This window comes from Rana temporaria, chromosome 2, assembly GCF_905171775.1.
Source record: "Rana temporaria chromosome 2, aRanTem1.1, whole genome shotgun sequence".
In the NCBI taxonomy this organism is placed as follows: Eukaryota; Metazoa; Chordata; class Amphibia; order Anura; family Ranidae; genus Rana; species Rana temporaria.
The window spans coordinates 279,170,101-279,188,072 of record NC_053490.1 but is presented as its reverse complement, the minus strand read 5'-3'; the positions used below and the strand labels follow the sequence as shown (position 1 = coordinate 279,188,072).

The 17,972-nt window shown below is 44.5% G+C and overlaps 1 protein-coding gene across 1 annotated transcript in view; it reads right to left on the bottom strand.

The window, feature by feature from the left end:
- COL9A2 (collagen type IX alpha 2 chain) overlaps window positions 1-17,972 on the bottom strand; it is a 92,832-nt gene that overhangs the window by 36,728 nt on the left and 38,132 nt on the right. The window contains exons 6-11 of the mRNA XM_040337100.1: window positions 15,254-15,289; window positions 15,143-15,166; window positions 14,984-15,037; window positions 6,576-6,629; window positions 2,970-3,017; window positions 527-583 (exon numbers count right to left, since the gene is read on the bottom strand). Of these exons, the coding sequence (XP_040193034.1) occupies window positions 527-583; window positions 2,970-3,017; window positions 6,576-6,629; window positions 14,984-15,037; window positions 15,143-15,166; window positions 15,254-15,289 (273 nt within the window). The remainder of the gene's footprint in view (window positions 1-526; window positions 584-2,969; window positions 3,018-6,575; window positions 6,630-14,983; window positions 15,038-15,142; window positions 15,167-15,253; window positions 15,290-17,972) is intronic.

Here is a 17,972-nt window from a genome sequence, read left to right as displayed (position 1 = left end):
CAAATTGTCCCCCTGCCCCAAAGCACCCACCCCCCTCCAATGTTGAGTGCATGTGGCCTGGCATGGTTCGGAGGGCACTCTCTTGTCCCACCCCCCTCTTTCCTGGCCTGCCAGGCTGCATGCTCGGATAAGGGCCTGGTATAGATTCTGGGGGGACCCCACTCCGTTTTTTTTTACCGCTGACAGCTGACAACTCATCCATTGTTAAGACCGTGGATGGCCTGCTTACTGGCCTCACTCCTTAACAACATATTGAACACCCGAATGGCCATTCGCCCAACAATACTGGCAAGCAAAGATGACAAATTGACTGTTTGCCAATATTTTGCCATTGTGCACAAAAAGAGCTGTCTATTAGGGCCACTTTGACACGTTATAACTTTTTATTAATAAAAGGCTAAAGATTTCACATAACTGCACATGCAGAGGAGTAAATGCAACTTTTGACAATGCAATGCTGAAACATATAGATCAATAAACAAGCACACTTTTATGGAGAAAAATTATATTTTACAGAAAGACTGACCTTTACTCCCTGCAGTCCTTGGGGTCCTTTAGGGCCAGCTGGACAGTTTGTTGGACACTAAAAAATATAATTACATTGCACTGATTTATGGTGTAGAAAATAACAACTAAATTGAAACATCAAAATAGGTAATGGTGGTGTCAACTTTGCCTTGGTGAGGTTTTTATCTTTCTAAACATTTGTAGTTTTGTCAGATAAAAAAATAACATTTACATTCACTATACAGCCCTCCCAATTGTCCCACTTTATGTCCATGGCATGGTTGCCACTAGATTGTGAAATTATTGTACTGTATTTCTGTCTAAGGTATAGTTACCAGCTCAATGTTAAATACTAAATTAAATTATTTGGCTAATTAGAAACATCAGTTTGTAAACCTGTGTAACTTTTTTTTTGCACTTAAAATATAAGCTGGTATACAAAGGGGATAATTTACTAAAACTGTAGAGTGCAAAATCTGGCACAGCTGTGCATGGTAGTCAATCAGCTTCTAGCTTCAGCTTGTTCAATTAAGCTTCGACAAGAAAAACCTGGAAGCTGACTGGTTTCTATGCAGAGCTGCAACAGATTTTGCACTCTTCAATTTTAGTAAATTAACCCCATAGTCTAAAATGTACACCATCTACAGACACCTCCTGGCTGAACAATTTAAGAAGAATCAGAAGTCCATGATGGATTTTCCAGGGGACTGTCTACATAAACATTAAAGCATGGGCAACATATATTTGCTTGTTTATGCCATGGTCATCTAGTGATCTGCCTTCAGAGTACCACTTTGCATCTATGGGTATCTTAAGGCTGGACATATAATTTTTCTTATGCAATTCCCTTTAGATTCACCTTTAACTATGTAGTGCAAGAGCCTAACTGATTGCATACAAATTAAAGTATTTGGGTTTGACCTCATATTATATGGTCTTTGTAAATCTAAAGGTAAGTTGTATAGGAAAATTGTATAATGTATGTTCAGCTTAAGAGTCTTTCAGTACAGTAGTAGTTCTCCATTACCCTGTTTATTTAGAGAATCAGGTAACACCTCCTTCATACAGAGCCAGCAATGGCATTGAGGTCCAACAGTCTTCTTCAAAAGACCCAGGGCTGGATTCCAGACAAGGAAACCAAGGCCAGGCCTCGGGGCAGCAGTGGGTGCAGGGGCGGCGCCGGCGTCTGGGCAACAGGGGGCAGGGATGGACTGGCCATCGGGACTACCGGGAATTTCCCAGTGGGCCAATGGGCTCAGTGGGCTGGTTACAGCGGCCGCCTAATCTGCATTGGAGGTCCGCAGTGATCTACCCGTCAATCGCCAACAGCTGGCACCTGACGGGTAGATCGAGATTTATCCAGCATGCAGAGTAGCACAGAAAGCGTGTGTAATAAGTTCTCTCTCGTGTCACTCTGCTCCCCGGCGGCCCCTCCTCTCTTCTAGTCCATCTCCATTTGCTTGTGACATCATCTGGGATGGACGAGAAGAGAGGAGAGACCCCCGGGAAGCAGAGTCACATGAAAGAGAACTTATTACACACGCTTCCTGCGCTACTCTGCATGCTGGCTGGTAAACGATGTGCCCCATAATGTGCAATGTGCCCTCATGTGCCATGTGCCCTGATGTGCCCCATGCCCTGATGTGCTTTGTGCCCTGTGCCCTGATGTGCTATGTGCCCTGATGTGCTATGCCCTGTGCCCTGATGTGCTATGTGATCTGATATGCCCCACGCCCTGATGTGCCCCGTACCTTGTGCCCCTTGTCCTGATGTGCTATCTGCCCCATGCCCTTATATGCCCCGTGCCTTGATGTGCCCTGTGCCCTGATGTGCCCCATTCCCCGATGTGCTGTGCCTCAATATTGTGTGCCCTGATGTGCTGTGATGGGCCCTGATGTGCTGTGCCCTGTACCCTGATGTAATGTGCCCATATGTGCTAAGCTCTGTACCGTGCCCTGATCTGCTCTGTACCCTGATGTGTTGTGCCCTGGGCTGGTCTGGATGAAGGCCCCCTATGTGATGGTGTGTGTGTGGGGGGGGATGGGTGGGGCGGCTTTATTGAAGGACCCGGCCTTGGGGCGGCAAAGGGAGTAAATCCGGGCCTGAAAAAAGACCCCAATAATGCTTTGTGCAAAAATATAGCAGACACAGGTAAAAGCAAACCACGTGTAGAGAGTTTAAACCTTTTCTTTCCAGATAAGATAATCAAATTCTTTAATAATACATTTTAGAAGCAATAAACATAGTTCACAGATCTATTACCACCATAAGAATGTATTGCTTTATCTCAGCTGGTTTTCAAATATTTATTTGAGAAATATAATACATTTCACATCAATATACCTAAACTTAACAGATTGTTGACCCACATGGAGATAGCCAATGACTGATTGGACTGTAAATATTGGACGGAGACCCTGGTTCAGATACAGTTGACTGAATTGCCCCAGATGTGCACTTACCAAAAAGTCAGCACTGCCTTCTAGTCCTTGGATGTTCCCAGAGGGGCCCTGAAATACAAAAGAATGAGACCTTACACTAAATTTAATTTACTCTGTCTGCTGTCTGAATCCACAGTAGCTTAGCAGCTATTTCTGCAGCCTGCTTATATATTCCCATAATTAGATAGACCCAGCATTTACTGTTCATTGTAAGATTTAAGAACTGTACAGGGACAGCATGTTACACAGACAATACAATGTTACAGCTCAGAGGAGAGAAAAGAGAAAGTACATGATAATGCATTTCACATAATGTATGTCAATGCAAATAGCAAAATACAGTAGGGAAGACTTCAGACAGGAAACGAGATTCTCTGGAACAAACTGATCATACCCTGGAGGTAAATGAGAAAAGTGACAGCTTCAGAGAAGTAAGCTAAAATAAGTCTCTATGGAGGTCATTCATTAATGGCAAATTCAGCAGCTAATTTTCCCCACACAAGCAGTGAATTACAATGGCAGTCAGGGAAAACCAAAACACACTGATGAATAGTTAAAGAGGAGAAGTTCATATTGTGAAAATTATAAAGAATTATAGTAAAGAAAAAGCAGAGACATAATATATTTATATATAAAAATCGAAATGCAACAAAGGGTATTTTTATTATTTTGACATAAGGTGCATTCCAAATATACTGTATAAGCTTTATTAGTATATGTTCATTCGCATATGATAGTGGAAAATATATAAAGCAATCCCATGTTTTCAATTTTACAAACACAGCACCATTATAGTTCATTAGCTGGATTCAGGTACACGTGCCTAACTTTAGGCAGGCGTAGCGTATCTCATATACGATACGCCGCCGTAAGTTAGAGAGGCAAGTGCTGTATTCACAAAGCACTTGTGTCCTAAGTTACGGCGGCGTAGCGTAAATGTGCCGGCGTAAGCGCGCCTAATTCAAATTGTGAAGAGGTGGGCGTGTTTTATGTAAATAAAGCATGACCCCACTTAAATGACGTTTTGAACGAACGGCGCATTGCGCCGTCCGTGGACGTATCCCAGTGCGCATGCTCCAAATTACGCCGCAAAGACTTATTGGTTTCGACGTGAACGTAAATTACGCCCAGCCCCATTCACGGACGACTTACGCAAACGACGTAAAAATTTTAAAATTCAGCGCGGTTCCAACGTCCATACTTAACATTGGCTGCGCCATCTTTTTGTTGGAATATCTTTAGGCCTGAAAACGCCTTACGTAAATGGCGTATCTTTACTGCGACGGGAAAGCGTACGTTCGTGAATAGGCGTATCTCGCTGATTTACGCATTCTAGGCGTAAATCAGTGTACACGCCCCTAGCGGCCAGCGTAAATAGAGAGCTAAGATACGACAGCACCGGTGGTCGTATCTTAGCTAGATTTAAGTGTATCTCAATTTGAGAATACATTTAAATATACGACGGCGCAGATTCAGAGTTACGACGGCGTATCTACTGATACGCCGGAGTAACTCTACCTGAATCTGGCTACTACTGTTTAGGAGACAGTAAAATGTTTATTATTCCACATGTTACTGTGGCTTTGGTTGGAGAGTTCTTCTATCATACTTGTAGGTATCTTAATGGCATTAAAGCGGTAGTTCACCCACAATCCCATGATTTTACCATCGAAACAGGCATTGTAGCGCGAGCTACAGTATGCCTGTCCCGATTTTTTTAACCCCGTACTCACCTTGTAGTCGTCCATCGTAGATTTCGGCTCCCGCGGGGAATGGGCGTGCCTATGGAGAGGGAGGATGATTGACGGCCGGCTCTGGCACGTCACTCTCCCCGAAGACAGCCGGAGTAGGTCTCGGCTCTTCACGGCGCCTGCGCACAGGCTATGCGCACGCGTCGTGAAGACCAAGCCTATTTCGGCTATTTCCGGAGAAGCGTGACGCGCCAGAGCCGGCCGTCAATCATCCTCCGTCTCCAGAGGCACGCCCATTCCCCGGTATCTTCGATGGACGACTACAAGGTGAGTACGGGGGTAAAAAATTCGGGACAGGCATACTGTAGCTCGCGCTACAATGCCTGATTTTAAGGTAAAATAATTTTTTTTTTTTTTTTTTCCCGTCGATAGGGTGAACCCCCGCTTTAAGTACAGGATCATCAAATACATTCAGCATGATGCCATGGTACAGCATTTCTGCTGTGATGTGTCCTGACAATTATAGAACCCCTTCCAAGCTTGACAAAGATATGCCTCTGTGGTTGTCAAAGTGTATAGAATTTCAGAGGCACGCTGTGTTTATTTGAAAAAAATCAATTCAACCTAAAAGGCAAATGGTAGTCATTCTATGCCTGCCTATGCACATAAATGCACTAATCATTGGCATAAACATAAAGGTGCATGTGTTTGGCATGGGTCTTTACAATAGATACTGTGTTCCAAAAGAAATGGAACAATTCTAACTCCATGCATATTTAAGAAAAAATGTACATCATTACTGAAATGGGCATGTGTATAGATGTATGTTCAAAGGCTTCTGTATATTGTAGCTTTTCCATCTTTAATAGGGGACTGATCTCTGCAAGTCTACAGTATTCAAATATAATACACCAGTAGGAAACAATTCCACCTGATTCAGCTGCTTAAGAGATAATATTATACAAATGTCACCAAGAGCAAATAATACATTTGACACACTCTTTTATTTGTGCAGGATCCAGGGTCTTAACAATAAAAAGTAAAACCTATAGGTTATGTATTGTGCTTTTATGTGTAATGGAATTGATTTACTTTTAGGGTAAATATTCACACACTTTAGTGACTACGGCGATACAAAGTGAGAATTCACTTTACCAATAATACTCAGTCATTTGCAAGAAAAATAAAAAAACAGGATTTTTGCTCACAAAATGGGATGATTGAAGTCAGCACAACTTCACCGCGTCTAGCTTAGTTAATGAAGTGACTTCAAAAATCCAAACATATACAAGCCAAAAAATCCTGTTTTTTTTTTGTTTTTAATTTCCCTTGTACATTATAGAGTATTTTTTTTATGCATAGTGGATTTCTACTTTACTTTACCCCATTCATCAATTGAAATTTCACAATGCAAAGTAATTAGCTTTTAAAGTGAAAATACTTCATTAAATAAGGTTCAATTTATTTATTTATTTTTTTGTCTATAATGGTCACGGATAAGTTTAACAAATGTTTTTTTTTTTTTTTTTTTTTTAAACCAGATAAATATAAAATATTGCATATTGAAATTGTGCAGTTTTCCATCTAGCCATCAGGTGGAGCCATAGTCTTTCCTTTAACATCACTGGTATGATTCATTTTCAGCTGTGCTGAAAGAAAGGTTAGGCTGAGCTTTCTATCAGACAAAGGGAGCTACAAGGCATGTTGTTGTGCTGTGTAAAACATATTTAAAAAACATAGTTATGCAGTAAAATTTCAACAATGTGCCCAAATTTAATCTGGGGTCCCCAGTTAAAGTGTTAAATTAGCAATACCCATAAGAGGGAAGATCATTTTAATGCAACTACAGGACTTCACATTCACATTTCTTATGGAATCAAAATACACAATTATTTTTAATCAGAAATATAAAAACAAAAATAGTAAAGATACATACAGGTTTTCCAGGTGGTCCTGGTGGTCCAGAGGGCCCAACAGGTCCTTTCTCACCCTTAAAAAAATGGAAACAAATTTAACATTAGGCGCCAAGATCAAGGTACAAGTTAGTATTTTCAAACTACACTGTTATGATATTCACACGGCATTACAATACCTACTGATTAAAGTGATACTATGGGTTAAATGTTTTTTTTTTTTAAATAACAAACATGTCATACTTATCTCCACTGTGCAGTTGGTTTTGCACAGAGTGGCCCTGAACGCAGTTTTCTGGGGTCCCTCGGCAACTCTCTCGGCTCCTCCCCACTTCAGATAGCCCCCTATGGGAAGCTTTCTCCCAAGGGGGTTACCTTGCGGGCACGCTCCCGAGTCCTGCATTTGGCATCCATAGCCGCCGAGTGCAGGACTCGACCCCGCCCCCCGGTGCCCGCATCATTGGATTTGATTGACAGCAGCGGGAGCCAATCGCTGCTCTGCTATCAATCTATCCAATGAAGAGCCGAGAAACCCAGGGAAAGATCCAGCACATTCTTGACGCGGGACTTTCCATGGCTCCGGTAAGTAAAACAGGGTAACTGTCAGATGTTTTTTCACCTTAATGCATAGGATGCATTAAAGTGAAAAAACATGAGGGTTTACAATCCTTTTAACTCATCAGGATACAGTGGCACTAAAAATGTAAGGGATATAGTGCATTAAATTACTTAGTCTGGGTCATTTTCTGGTCAGCCAACGCACCGGATCCCCCCGGAACCATCCTTTATCCTTCTAGTTGCTAGGGGCCTGTTGGCCGCAACTGCATGTGGAGAGACTGTCCCCCACACAGCAGGCTGGCTGATCTTGATAAGAAAGCATAAGGAAATTTGGGCTGACTCCATCCCTACGAGTTACCACACTGTTACACAAGCTACCAAACTAAAGTATCCTTGCATACTTATGCTCTGTACACACGATCAGAATTTCCGATGGGATAAAATCCAATGGAATTCTGTTCAAACTGTCCTGCATACACACTGTCAGACCAAATTCCGACTGTCCAAAACGCGATGACATAAAACACTACGACAAGCCGAGAAAATGAAGTTCAATGCTCCCGAGCATGCGTTGACTTGATTCTGAGCATGCATGTTTTTTTCTCCATCGGAAAAAAAAATAAAACATGTTCTACTTCTAAACTCCGATGGAAAAAAGTCTGATGGAGCCTACACACGGTCGGAATATCCGTTGAAAAAATTCCGTCTGACATTTTTCATCGGAAATTCTGATCGTGTGTACAAGGCCTTAGACTATATTTCTACAATGTTATGAATAGGTTAATATTTCTTAAACAATTCAAACAAGATTTAGGTTTCTATACTAGTATGTTATTTACTTTTGTGGTAATATTACGTTAGAGCTTTGAGATGTAATATTCTTTTAAGTTATGTACTTTAGCTCTACCCATTTATTGTTGTACCAGTTATGTTTAATTTCTACCTTTCAAATAAAGCTCTTTAAAATTAAATAAAAATTATGCATTTAAAAAGGTGCAATTAACTAGTTGTCATTTACATGCTGGCATTTTGCCTTCTGCAACAGGTTACTTAGTTAGCCATGTTTTCTGAATTCACAACACTATACCATGACAGTTTTAACAATAATAATAACTATTAGTTTACAATAGTTTATCTTTGTGACCGTGTCCCTACATTGGATTATGAGAGGGAGGATACATGCACAGAATTGTGTGAGAGAGACTGCAGTCTACCGCATAATCCTTTCAGAAATCCTTCTCAATGTGGCTGCGCTAAATTATATACAACACAGCGTAAGATACATTTCTAAAATGGTATAATAGTGGCTACCGGTATGTTCCCAAGTGCATTTAATTTTTTTGCTTGGAGCTGTTCATGAGCATGACATAAAGATTTGGGTGTTATCCAGAGAAGGTTAATTTTTTTTATTCATTAAGGCCCCTTTCACATTGAGGAGTTTTTCAGGCGGTACAGCGCTAAAAATATCGCTGCTATCCCGCCTGAAAAACTCCTTCACTGCATACTCAATGTGAAAGCCCGAGGGCTTTCACACTGAGGCGATGCGCTGGCGGGAGACAAAAAAAAGGATTTTTGTACTCACCGTAAAATCCATTTCTCCGAGTTCATAGACGGACACAGCCTTCATTGACCTTAGGGTTATGCTTCTTCCTACCAGGAGATTTAGGCAGAATTCTACAGCACTTAAGGTGTTAAAAACTTTCCTTCATGCCGCTCCTTCCAGGGGGCGTGGCTCCCCCAGGCATAACCCACACCCTGCTTTAGCAGCCTCAGTTCGTAACAAGCAGTACAAACAAAGGAGGGGTGGGTGCTGTGTCCGTCTATGAACTCAGAGAAATGGATTTTACGGTGAGTACAAAAATCCTTTTTTCTCTTTCGTTCATAGACGGACACAGCCTTCATTGACCTTAGGGACGTCCCCAAGCAGTGTCAAAAAATTCGAGGGGTGGGAAAAATAACACAGCAAAAACAGGTTACACCCCAAACAAAAACCGGAGTTACTCAACGGAGGAACTCCAACCGTAAACTGCCGCCTGTAACACCCTGCGGCCGAAGGAGGCATCAGAAGATGCACTCACATCCACCATATAAAACTTTGAAAAAGCGTGGACCGACGACCAGGTCGCAGCCTTACACACCTGTAACACAAAGGCTTGGTGTCGGAAAGCCCAAGAGGCCCCGATCGCCCTGGTCGAATGTGCCATGACCCGAAAGGGGGGCGCCCGACCCTTCAGGGCATAGGCCTGAAGCACAACCTGTCGGATCCACCTGGAAATGGTGGCCGACGAGACTGCCAGGCCCTTACTGGGACCGGACACAGACATGAACAGCGAGTCCGACTTCCGGAACGGAGCTGTCGCCGACAAGTAAACTCGAAGGGCCCGAACCACATCCAAAGAATGTAAAGTGGCCTCCTTCGGGTTCTTCGGCTGAGGACATAAGGATGGAAGAACAATGTCCACATCCAAGTGAAAAGCCGAAACGACCTTAGGGAGAAAAAACGGCTGCGGCCGCAGCACCACCTCATCCTTACGGATGACCAAGCAGGGAGCCTTGCAAGACAAGGCCGCCAGAACAGACAGACACCCGTCTGATCGAGGTAATTGCTACCAGAAATAAAAGAAAATGGCCCCCCCCCGACCGCAAAGCACAGAATCTCCGGTGGTTTGAGAATATGCAGGTACACGTTCATGACATCCAAGGATGCCAGAAAATCCCCCTGATGAAGTGCCGCTATTACCAAGCGAATCGACACCACCTTGACAAAACAAAACTTGAGGCCCAGGATCGACCGGGCCCCATCCTCCGTGGGGACACAAACAAAATGGAGTAAAACCCAGAGACCGTTCCAACGAGGGAACTGGCACAATCACTCCCCTGACCAGAAGATCCTGGACAGCCCCTGACGGAGTCAACCGGCGAACCGGAGGAGGCCAGAAGCCGGAGGGAAAAAACCTGTTTGGCAGACAAGAGAGAAACTCAATCTTGTACCCCAAGGAAAACACTTCGCAATGCGAAGCCAGTCTCCCACCCGAGACACGGGCGGGAGCAGACCTTCAGGCGGAAGCAGGTATGTCCGCAGACTTGTTAGGCATGCGGTATCAGGTGCGCTGCTACCCCGCAGCGGGGATTCAAGCACCATGTAGACCTACCCCCACCGCACAGGGCGAGCGAAAAAACGCTCGGAGGTAGGCAAGGAGGGTCCTTGTACAGGGCGAGGTCCCTAGCCCTTCCCAGACTGTGGGAACAGCATGCGCTTACCACCCGTGGCATCCTCAATGATGCCAGTCAGGGAAGACCCAAAAGGATCGTTCACCCTTAACGGCCATCACCAAGGCCACCTTAAAGGTCCTTCTTCCAGCTCCTGTAGCAGGAGCTTCGCCCTTTAAGTCGGGGCCTGACCAGGGCCCCGGCCAGAGCCGGCCTCACCGCCGAACCCACCACCATGAATAGGGAGCGGGCCACGGCCTCCACTCTCCTATCAGCGGGATCCTGAAATGCAGGAGCCCCTTCCACAGGCAACGTGGTGGCCATGCGCAGTCTGGACACAGGGGGGATCCACTGGCGGAGGAGAGACCTACTTTGTTTTGTTTTTTGTTTTGTTTTTTTTTGTTTTTTAAAGCTCCCCTCAAGGGGGTAACAGGTTGCAAAGTTTTTTGACAAACTTTTTGCGGTGCATCCCATTCCTTGTATAACATATAGTCCAAATAAGGAACACAAGGAAACCCTTCAGCGGTGCGTGGTAGTCTGCTGGTACTGACACGGAGGTGTCTCCGCCACATCCTCAATTTTTAGAGTCTCACGCACCGCAGAAACAAGAGCTCCAACAAATTCTTGCCAGCAACTGACTGCAGCAGAGTCATCCTCACTATCCATAAGGGTTAAAACCCGCAGCCTCTGACATAACAGAACCAGAAAAAACAGCGATTCTGTGTCATCCCCAGAAGCAGGCTTCAGGGAGGGGGCGCTTTTTTACCCCCCATCCGGGCACCAGCTGCTTCAAACCTGGCAAGAAACCCAGGACAGCCAACATAACAGATGTGGCAGGGGAAGGGGCATTAAGGGTTAACTCAGGCATAGCTTGAGAGGGAGACCTGGCTCAGGTTCCATAGTGTCAGCGCTGAGTCACCCACCCTGCAAGGCAGGACAAAAAAAAAAAACACTGGTCACCTCCTTGCTGCTATTGCAGAGCATGGGGGCCCCTGGTATTCACCACCCCACCCAGCTGCAGAGGGAGCTGAAAAACCTGAGGTGTGCTCTGATGTGCTGGCTGTGATGTGTCTTCACCTCATGGAAGATTCACAGCGTTTCGCAGCACTAAAACTGTAACAGCACTAAAACTGGTAGAAGAGACCAGAGGCTGTGCTGAGTCATCTCAGGGAAGAATCACAGCGTTACCAAGGAGATTTCCAAGATGGCCACCATCTGAGGTAAAAATTACCTCATAGAACACAGCAGCACTGGCTGTGCTTTGTCTGTCACCTCAGGGAAGAATCACAGCGTTACCAAGGAGATTTCCAAGATGGCCACCATCTGAGGTAAAAATTACCTCATAGAACACAGCAGCACTGGCTGTGCTTTGTCTGTCACCTCAGGGAAGAATCACAGCGTTACCAAGGAGATTTCCAAGATGACCGCTGTCTGAGGTAAAAATCAATTCATAGAACACAGCAGCACACAGCAGCACCCCCCAGAGTAACATACACAGTCCCCCAACAACACACGGGCCCCGGTGGTAATAAAGAAAACCCAGGAGGCCCCCCTTCACAGCCACTACCCAGTCAGGGGAAGGAGGGAGAGGAAGGGGAGAGAGGAAAGCAGGGCGGACCCTCAGTCAGGGACCTCCCCAGGGAAAACACCAGCCAGACCACTTACCCGAGTAAGGGGCCACTACTTACCCGTCATGCGACTACCCGGCTGGAGGTATCCCAGACAGAACCAACGTCCGTAAACGGCATGGCTGTCGGCCAGACACACTGTGACAAAGCCATAGAGACCGGTCATATGTGTGCCCTAGAACCGAAGTTCCCCGGCCGCCCCTGGAGCAATGGGGCCTGTCGTGGACGTCCCAAAGCTGAGCTGAGGGCCAGCACATGCTCGAAGGCCGAACATGGGGGGACTACAAGGGTCGAGGACCCAGCCTGTCACCCAGTCGGCTGTTGATAGAAGAATCGCAGGATTCAAAATGCAGGAACAAAATAATAAAAAAGCGAGAAAAATTGCCAGAAAAAAACTCCAGAGTCCAGGAACTCCAGAGAGAGCCTTGACCTCCTGTCGTTAGGCAGAAAACAAACTGAGGCTGCTAAAGCAGGATGTGGGTTATGCCTGGGGGAGCCACGCCCCCTGGGAGGAGCGGCATTAAGGAAAGTTTTTAACACCTTAAGTGCTGTAGAATTCTGCCTAAATCTCCTGGTAGGAAGAAGCATAACCCTAAGGTCAATGAAGGCTGTGTCCGTCTATGAACGAAAGAGAAAAATCTCCTGTCAGCAGCATCTTTGGAGCGGTGAGAGGAGCGGCGTGTATACCGCTCCTTCCCATTGAAAACAATGGGAAACCGCTAGCGGGGGATAAAACCGCACCGTTAGCGGCTGATTCCCGCAGCAATCCCAGCGGTATAGCGCCGCTATTTTTAGCAGCGTTATACCGCCACCGCGGCTCCCGCCCCAGTCTGAAAGGGGCCTAACTCCTGTGTGGAGGGAGTGGGGGCCTGGCTTACTGGTGCTGTGTGTCTGTGGATGCACACAGTATGACTCAGAAATGCATGCACACAGGTGCCTCCTTAGTACCCAGCTTGCTAAGGAGGAGGGTGAAGTGGACAGTGCTGGCAGGAGTAATATCACTTTAAGTTTTCTACACTAGCCCAGGTCATTACAGTAAAGGGCTGTACATACAATCAGACTTTTTGACAACAATTGTACGACGGACCTGTTTTTGCAGACAATCCGACCGTGTGTACGCTCCATCGGACAAACTTTTTTGCTTTTTCATCGGACAAATGTTAAATGTGAGAACAGACAAACTTTCCGGCAGGAAATGTCCTTCATCGAAAAGTCCATCAGACTAAAGTCTAAAGTACAAACACGCATGCTCAGAACCAATGCTAAAAATCAGACAACAATAGCAGAAGTTGCCCAAAGGGTGGCGGTAAAGAGCAGAAAAACCACGTAGTACATCTATTACGTCACTAATTTCTTGTTTGCATACCAAGTTTACGGACAATGCCCTTCAGGGCAAAATCCACGGAAAAGTCTGTTGGAAGTCTGATCGTGTGTATGAAGCCTCGTACACACGACCGAGAAACACATTGTTTTCCTCGTCGAGTTCCTTGTTAGGCTGTCGAGGAACTCGACAAGCCAATTTTCTCCATTCCCGTCAAGGAAATAGAGAACATGTTCTCTTTTTGGCTCGTCGAGTTTCTCGACAGTTTCCTCGACAAAAATGTACACACGACCGGTTTCCTCGGCAAAAAAATATCTCCCAGCAAGTTTCTTGTTGGCTTTTGCCGAGAAACTCGGTCGTGTGTACGAGGCCTGAGGCTTAAGTATGCTCAAATGGGTCACGATCAGCTTTTGATAAATTCTGTGGTCCTGCTGTAATGAGGTAACTTTTGACCCAGGGGTCAAGTCCTGGGAAAAATAGTGTGGGAACTCCCACCCAACATCCACTCCCCCACCAAAAAAAAAAAAAATGTTACGCTCATTTGCATAATTACTAAACCACTTTTTTTTTTTTTTCGATCCACTGTACCTTAGTAATCCTTTATGTTACTGTCCGCTTTCTGTATATGGATTCATCGAGTAGTGTGCAGATATTCCGTCACTTCCTCTATGCTGCAATATCACCTGGGAGCTTTTGTCATTGTTCCCAGGAGACATTGCGGAGGTCTGCCGCGAGATATCGCGGGATTTAGAAAGAACTTGCTTAAAGGATTACTAAGGTTCGCCTGCCCCTGACAGTGACTCGAGCTGGGACTCGCCGCTTAGTGAAGGATTGGCTCGGCTGCTCTAGTCCTGCAAAGGGAACTGAGGGCCATATCCTCAAAAGGGATATGCCGGCGTAACTGCTGTTACGCCGTCGTATCCCTGTTTCTAACTATGGAACTGATCCACAGAATCAGTTTTCCATAGTTAGGCAGAAGATCTGGCATGTGTAAGGGACTTACACTGCCGGATCTTAGGATGCAGTACCGCATCCACCGCTGGGGGCATTTTGTGTCGAAATGCCGCCTCGGGTATGCAAATTAGCACATACGGAGATCCACGAAGCTTTTCAGCTTCGTTTTTTCTCCGTAAGTTTAAGTTTGCAAACGCAAAATTAGGGCTGCTTTTACAAAGTGTAAACTGTTTACACCATGTAAAAACAGACCTTTCTGTCCAGCGACGCGATTTTTTTTTTGTTTTGAATTTTTTATTTTTGCGCCGTATCTTTTTTTTTTTCCGACGCAACTTTATTGACCCGTCGCAATCCACAAAGCTCGGCGTAACGTAATTTCGCGCTATGCACGTCGGGAAAATGACGTCACGAGCATGCGCAGTACGGCCGGCGTGGGAGCGCGTCTAATTTAAATGGGAATCGCCCCCATGAAAATAGGAACGCCTTGCGCCGGCGGAATTTAAGTTACACAGCCAAAAATTTCTAGGTAAGTGCTTTGTGGATCAGGCACTTGGGTAGAAATTTTAAGGCAGTGTAACTTAAATGGAAAAAATTAAGTTACGCCGGATCTTTGTGGATTACCCCCAGAGTTCCTGCTGTGAAAAAAGTGCAGGAACTCCGTTCCCACGCGTTCCTGCAGGACTTGAGCCCTGTTTTGACCTATACCTAAAACAATTCTAATTATCATATGCATGTACAAATAGCAATGTCAATTCCCTACCTTTGATCCTGTGGCACCAATTTCTCCAGGAAGTCCAACTGGTCCTGCGTTTCCCTGCATGGATATTTTCAGCCTTTTAGTTTTATTTATTATGTATTTTGTAATATATAAATAATAAATACAGCACAACATAAATGGTTAAAGTAATAACCCACTTACAGGAAGTCCAGCAACACCAGGACCCTATTAGGAAAAAGAAACAAATGTTTATAATAATGCTAAAAAGCAGACACAGACACAGACACAATGATGTAAAGCAATAATACTCACTGGCTTTCCTGGAGGCCCTGACAGCCCCAGCTGACCCTATAAAACAATAAAAACAGTTATATATTAACATAAATAAATAAAAACAAACTTGTAGTTATGCTTTTTTCTAAACAGACATATTTATTACAGTAGGTGGGCTGAAGAGTTAAACTCTATAGAACCTAAATTAAAAGTCACAGGATAATCGCTTTTTAATTCGCGTTGCTGATCCTACACCACAGTTTTGGATAAAATAGGAAAGGATAAGACTCCTTTCAGATTTTTTATTTATGTCTATGTCTAAGATTCAACCTCTTTATTGGTCCTGGTAAATGTTGTCACTAAGAAAGAAAGTAAGTAGTGATAGTTCTTTCCATTTTCCCTTTTGGTCTGGTATGGATTTAAATGCTAAACCCTCCCCCCTCCCCCCATGCAAAAATCAAGAGCAAAAGCACACGGTCCCCCCGAAAAATTCATACCAGACCCTTATTTGAGCAGGAAGCCTAGCAGGCCAGGAAAGAAAGGAATGAGCGGGCACTCCCCCAAACTATACCATGTCATATGCCCTTAACATTAAGGGGTACCTTGCCAGGGAGGGACCCAGCTGGCAAGCACCTTGTCCCCATGTTTAAGAGGGCAAGGGTTTGTTCCTCACAACCCTGTCCCAGTGGTTGTGGAAGTCTATAGACAGGTGCATATTGGAATCTGGAAGTCCCCTATGTGAATGATTAGGGAGTATTATATACAGTAACCATTCACAAAAAAAATTGCAATAAAGAAGAGATGCACAAAATGTATCAGCAGCAAAAATCGAATAAACATAGGAAAGTTAAACGGGATTTTTAAGGTGTATGAAAGATACAAATGATTTATATAAAAAAAAAAAATATTATACAAAAATAGATAGAATAATAGAGTTTCAAAAACCGAACAATCGCTGATGTATAATTGTTCTGTGCCAGCCATGTGATCTAGAATTCCATGACTTATGCTGGCCATACGCTCTACGAAAAATCGTCCGAACGAACTTTTGAAAAACGAACGTTCGGTCGTGAGCGCAAACGATAGTGCCATCATGTAATGACTGATAAATCGTTCAGTGGACATAAATAAAAAAAATGTGGTTTGTTTTTTTTACATATACCTAGTGCAGAAAGTTTGGACGGGAAACACATTAACCTTCAGATTTATCGTTTGTTCGGCAGAAAATTTCCTTAGTTTTTTCGGCTCAAAAATGTCCCGACGATTATGGATTTTGTGCCCATTAACTGTTCGAAAAACGAACAAACTGTCTGAACGACCGAATTTCGAATGATTTTTCGTATAGTGTATGGCCAGCATTAGCCTTTTGTAATAGAGCTTCAATACTTAGCATACAAGAAGCCCCTGAGTTACAAACATCTGACTCACACATGACTGACCCAGGCAACCATCTTGCTGCTCAACACATGCCCCCACTTTCTGATCGGCGGACCCCTCAGCAATGCCACATGACTGCATGGTCAGTTAACCATTTCCTATGCTATCCAAAACTTTAAAAAAATTTGGCTAGAGAAAAGCCCTGTACACACGGGCAAGAATCTCGTCAGGAAAAAAACATAGTTTTCCCTGATGAGATTCTTGACAAGAATCTCTTGCTGCCCGAGTGTACAGACTCTTGTTTCAAAAGAACCGCGGTTCTCTTGAAAGGAAAGAACGCAGTGACGTCATCGCGTACGACGAGCATGCATTCGTCACATTTAATGCCGTTGCCGCCATCTCGCTGCACCCTATCTATGCCTAGGAAGCTAACGTGCATGCGTCAAAGTCATTTCGAGCAAGCGCGGGTTTCCATGGCGACAGGTAAGTATACACAATCTCGGGTTTCTCAGCAAGAAAACTGCCGAGAATCTCACAACGAGAAAAACATGTTCTCTATTTTTCTTGTCAAGAAACCTGAAGGCTCGTACCCACGCTTGTTATACTCGGCAAGAAAGCTCTGCCAGCAGTTTTCTTGCTGGTTCTTGCTGAGTAAACCGAGCGTGTGTACGAGGCTTTACACTTAAAACATTTACCTGTTCCAACATACATACAAATTCAATTTAAAGTCTCATTTATTTTTTATTTTTTTTAGTGCAAAATAACAAACATGTCATACTTACTTGCTCTGTGCAGTGGTTTTGCACAGAGCAGCTCAGGTCCTCCTCTTCTTGGGTCCCTCTTCGGTGCTCCTGGCCCCTCTCTCATGTTGAGTGCCCCCATAGCAAGCAGCTTGCAATGGGGACACTCGAGCCGAGCCACAGCTCCCTGTGTCCATTCAGACTCTGAGCCGTTCCCTGGCCCTGCTCCCTTTCACTCCTCATTGGCTCACTGATTTTGATTGACATCAGTGGGAGCCAATGAGAAGGGGAGTCCCGGACATCCGAGTGTCTCGTGCAACATTGCTGGATTGGGAGGGGGCTCAGGTAAGTATCAGGGGGGGCTGAGGGGGCTGCTGCACACAGAAGGTTATTTTTTTAATCTTAATGTATAGAATGCATTAGGATAAAAAAAACTTCTGCCATTACAACCACTTTAAGAGCAAACCTTCAGAATCTTGTTTTTAACCCGGGGACTGCATGTATTTGAAATGTCAGACAGTAGAAAAAAAACTCACCCATCCTAATAAATCCTTGCTTTTTATAGATGATAATTACAGAAACCTGTCCTGTCATGATATAGTTGATGGGCAACTTGTATAGAAACTGGCTCGACTATAAAA